General features: G+C 31.9%; 2 protein-coding genes across 2 annotated transcripts in view; both read right to left on the bottom strand.

The window, feature by feature from the left end:
• LOC104747880 lies at positions 7-559 on the bottom strand. The gene has a single exon (XM_010469590.1). It carries the CDS (start codon positions 399-401, stop codon positions 27-29), a length of 375 nt encoding a protein of 124 aa, XP_010467892.1. The 5' UTR covers positions 402-559; the 3' UTR covers positions 7-26.
• The window catches only part of LOC104748933 (diacylglycerol O-acyltransferase 1-like), a 4,218-nt gene continuing 2,513 nt past the window's right edge, over positions 2,755-4,459 (bottom strand). The window contains exons 7-15 of the mRNA XM_019236850.1: positions 4,431-4,454; positions 4,195-4,331; positions 3,959-4,040; positions 3,837-3,857; positions 3,686-3,748; positions 3,553-3,600; positions 3,367-3,429; positions 3,218-3,268; positions 2,755-3,099 (exon numbers count right to left, since the gene is read on the bottom strand). Of these exons, the coding sequence (XP_019092395.1) occupies positions 2,995-3,099; positions 3,218-3,268; positions 3,367-3,429; positions 3,553-3,600; positions 3,686-3,748; positions 3,837-3,857; positions 3,959-4,040; positions 4,195-4,331; positions 4,431-4,454 (594 nt within the window). The 3' untranslated portion in view covers positions 2,755-2,994. The remainder of the gene's footprint in view (positions 3,100-3,217; positions 3,269-3,366; positions 3,430-3,552; positions 3,601-3,685; positions 3,749-3,836; positions 3,858-3,958; positions 4,041-4,194; positions 4,332-4,430; positions 4,455-4,459) is intronic.

Below are 4,459 nucleotides of genomic sequence, written 5' to 3'. Positions count from 1 at the left end.
CATTAAGCATGCACATTGGCTTGAATTTAATTAAGCAATTTGTTGCATTTATCTTTGATCCATTTGAAGCTTTTCCTGAAAGAGCCTTTAAGCTTACCTTCAACAGTATAAGCTCTGTAACTCACAACTCTCTTCTTCCTCTGTAAATCTGGATCCACAAAACCACCCCAAGAAGACGATGAAGATGATGATGATCTTCCTTTCTTCTGATTCGTCGTCGGGTCTTCGGGTATCCTGGTCGGGTACTCCGTGTAGGAAGTGCTGTAAGACCTAAAATCTTGCATACCACCGTTACCACTGAATGAATCTGGTCCGTCAGATCGCCGGCCGTGGCCTGAGTATTGTACTTGAAGGTCTGACGTTCTTCCGTCACCGTACGATCTGGATCTGAAGTCTTCCATTCTTGGGACTCAGACAAAGAAAGAAAGAAAGATTAAGAAGAAGTGATGGTGTTTTGTAATAAAGCTGACGAATGCCTTTTGTGTTTTCTGTTTTTGTTTCTTTCTTTTACGAGAAGGAAAGAATCTTTTTGTGTTTTGAGTTACATATGTTGTTGTAGTCTTTCTTATGTAACTTATAAATAAATATGTTTAGGAGTTTTTTTTGTCCAAGAGTATATATAGTCAAAGTGTGGACTTGTAACTTACAAATACCTTACAGTTTTTAATGTTCCTTTTTTATTGGCGGTAAAATTATTGTAAATAGATGTTGTAAATAAATGACTTGTTATTTTAAAAAATATAATCGCACTATAATGTAAAATTTGAGCTATAATTTATTTAAATAATAGCTAATAATTATTTTTGACTAATTTCTTTAGGAAGAGGACTAGATCATATAGGTAAAACAATCAATTGTTTTGACTAAATTTTCTTTATATTTTCGAAATTAAGAATAGAAGAAATGCAATTAATAAAAAAAAGTTTTTTTTCTGAAAACTAACAAGTATTTTTATAGATATATAAAATTATATTTAAAGATACTTTTATTGCAAAATTTAATTTATAATTATGTACATCTGAAATTATTTTAAATTCTTATCCACGTACAAATAAAAAAAATATAAAAAAAACATACTTCAGTTGATTTGAAATTTACATATCTTTTCTTGGATTTGAGAAATTAGGTAATAAACATGTTACTAAAATTAATTACAAATTTTATTTGAAATATATATTTAACGGTTTATATTAATAATAATTATAAATATCTATTTGCTTAACGTCAGTGGTTATTTTATATGTAAATAGTACTCCACTTGTTATGTCAAAAAAAATAAAATTAAAAATAGTCCACTATATACCTAAACAGTACTACTTTTGGGTTTAAAAAAAAAAAAAATAGTAGTAGTTCACAATATTAATGAAGAGACTGCCAAGTCAAAAATGAGGCGCTGAGTCAGAGGCAGCTGTCTCTCCGAGTCGGTGGAGGAGCTTTTAATTTCTTCCAACTGATTTTTTCTCTTCTTCTTCTTCTACGTTTGACCAATCTCCCCACGTGATCTTCACGTGATTCATTTCTTAATCATCTTTTTGTCCATCTTTAAAGGAAAGGACTAACCCATTAATACTAGTACTAGTATAACTAAATTTGTTTCTTTTTTAAACTTGACGACTATCATTATGAGTTTTTACTATAATTTCTTGTTCAAATTGTTTGTATTACTTTTGACCTTTAGACAAGGTTATCTTCATATGGAAAGCTAATTAATAAGAATCGCCCATGATCAGTTTCTATATATAAAAAAAAATATATACAGTACATGAGAAAGTTGATTATTTCGTTGCTCCACCTAACATGAGACATGTACATCTAATTTGTCTTTCATATCCTAAGATTTTATGTATTGTCACGTTTTTCTAAAATTAAATTTTATTTACCACTAGCATATAATCTAATTTAGTAATACTGTTTGAAAAGGTAGATGAAAGCTTCTGAACATAATTCGATCGAACGGGAGTTACCCAACATCGATCAGGAATTAATTAGTACGTTAATACATATGACAAGACGCTTCAAAAAGTTAACATGTTTATGTTAATCATATATACTAAATAATGTAATCATATATTTAAAACTGTTGACAAAGTATGGATTACAATTGTTAGATTTTTTTATTTTCTTCTAATGATTAGATTTACGTCTCATATCTCTTACAAAACACAGAGCATGAGGTTCTTTCATCTATTTCAGAAACACAAAGAACATGAACATCAATCACTACTCACCAATTTTTTCTTATGGTTAGTCACTTAGTCTACATCATCATTATTATAATTAAATTACTGAAAAGGGTTGAGTTGTTATTGTGTGTTGTTTGTTGTTGCACATGTGTAATGTCTCTACAATACTATTCCACTGCATATGTAATGAATTTACTGATATTGTCAATGATGATGTTCTGGCCTCGACTACTTCTTGTAATTTAGAGTCTTGTCTCCTTTGAGATACATACGATTTATAAATAAATAAATACGCTAAAAAGATGAAAAAAACGAAATGGCCCATTCACAAACGGGACCACCAATTAACTTTATAAGATTTTATACAATCCCGATGCACATTAATCACATTTGTCATTTTCTTATTACCAAAAAGTTTTTACCGTACTAGATTTGGTCCAACAGTAAAAACCTAACAAAACTACTATTTTATTTCCAAAAGGCAAGAAAAGAAAAAAACCATTTATTAATTTTTTTTGCACCAATTATTACAACAGTTTTTTATTAAAATTTTCTTTACACCAAAACAAAATTCGATATCTCAATCTACTTTGCTTGATTGTGGTTTAAAGACAAGAGCATAGCAAGATCAAAAGAGAGACTTGACAACGAGATTCAAAACTCAAAAACGGTTCGTCTCTACCAAAATTTTGCAGATACAACAACTCTAATTTTTTAACTTTTTTTTTTCTTCTTCAATGGTTAAAACACTATTCTTGTTTTAGCATCACAACCACATATGTTTGGAGAAAGTCAATTTCCAACAGTTGTTTCATGCCATTGATCCTTTGCGGTTCATCAGATCGTGGTAATAAAGAAGCACACACATCGGTTGTCCGAATATGCAGAAGATGAACCAGAAGATCATGTTCCCCACCTAATTATGATCCCATTCCAAAACAGATAAACTCGATTCAAGTTTCAACATTGTGTTTTAAATGGCTAGGCTATAAAACAAAGAGTAAGTTCTATTTTCTCGGGTTGTGAGAGCATACCGTTGAGCCGAACCTTTCTTGTAGATAGTTTGTGATAAAGACCAAAGGCACCTACTCAAACACCACAAAGATTGGTCAGAAAATGGGACTAACGTGACATACTATTGCTGATTGTATGTAAGAAATCGACTGCAAAAGAATTTTCTTACCTGAAACATAATCCCTATAAAAGCCCATAACTTGAAGAGACGGCAAGGGACTGCGATGCATAGCTATCAAAAGGAAAAATTTTAAACACGATATCATGAAGTAAGAGTGTTACTCTGAATATTAGCATTTCTTTAACTAGCGTGTGTTCATGTGTCTAGAGACAGGGTAATGCAGAAAGTATATACCTCATGAAAGACGGCAGAGACTAAGAAAGCAATGATAATGGCGAGTGTCTGGAAAACAAGTATGTAGAGGGTTTAAGTTATAAAGCATAAAAAGAAATCTCAAGAATTTCATATTAATATATAAGTCACTCACCTTTGGTATCTTGCTCCGCAGGCACGGGAAGTATATATGTCGAACCATCCATTTATGAACAGGCTGTCAAGAAAAACAAGATATTATTGATTAGCTCCCTTCTTCTATTTCGTACAGAAAAGAAGGTGATGTTTGAGGAAGAGAACCATACCATATTCCACATTCTCCAATACTGATAAAGGAAGACAGTGAATAATGAAATTTCGTTAGTTAGGTGACCCAAAAACGACAACCTTAAAAATCACAAGTTCTATTTTGAGTAAAACAACTCACATCTCCCACACTTTTTGCATTCCACCAATCTCTGTAGAATTCACGATCCCCGAAGCAGAGAAGCTCTGCCAATATGTTTAACCTGTGGACAAGAACGATGCAAAGAGATTTGTATTCAGTAACTGAAATTACATCAGACTATGAGAGACTAAAATTATCAATCTATTGATGAGATGTAGCTCTTTTCTGTTGTTCTTCTTTGGAAATTATATCGAAAGAGAAGGAATCGAGCATACCAAAGGTGGAAGAAGCAGTAGAACATGCAGAGCCACACGTATAAATTTGGAACTGAAAGCTTCAACACTCTTTCAATAGCATATAGAAGATCCCCTTTCAGAGGATGCTTTGAGTTTCTGACAATAGGATTTATATACTGCCAGAGAAGACCAAAACAACAGGAAGTAAGTGGTGACAACGCAAGTAAGATGAATGTCACCAAGGAAATTAATAAAGCAAGATGTTGAAAACGCACTTGTTCTATTATAAATCCCATGAATCCAG

Source organism: Camelina sativa, chromosome 15, assembly GCF_000633955.1.
Source record: "Camelina sativa cultivar DH55 chromosome 15, Cs, whole genome shotgun sequence".
Classification (NCBI taxonomy): domain Eukaryota; kingdom Viridiplantae; phylum Streptophyta; class Magnoliopsida; order Brassicales; family Brassicaceae; genus Camelina; species Camelina sativa.
This window is presented reverse-complemented; position numbering and strand designations above follow the sequence as displayed.

Coding starts and splice junctions, on each gene's coding strand:
- LOC104747880 (XM_010469590.1), bottom strand. CDS start 401: ATGGAAGACTTCAGATCCAGATCGTACGGTGACGGAAGAACGTCAGAC.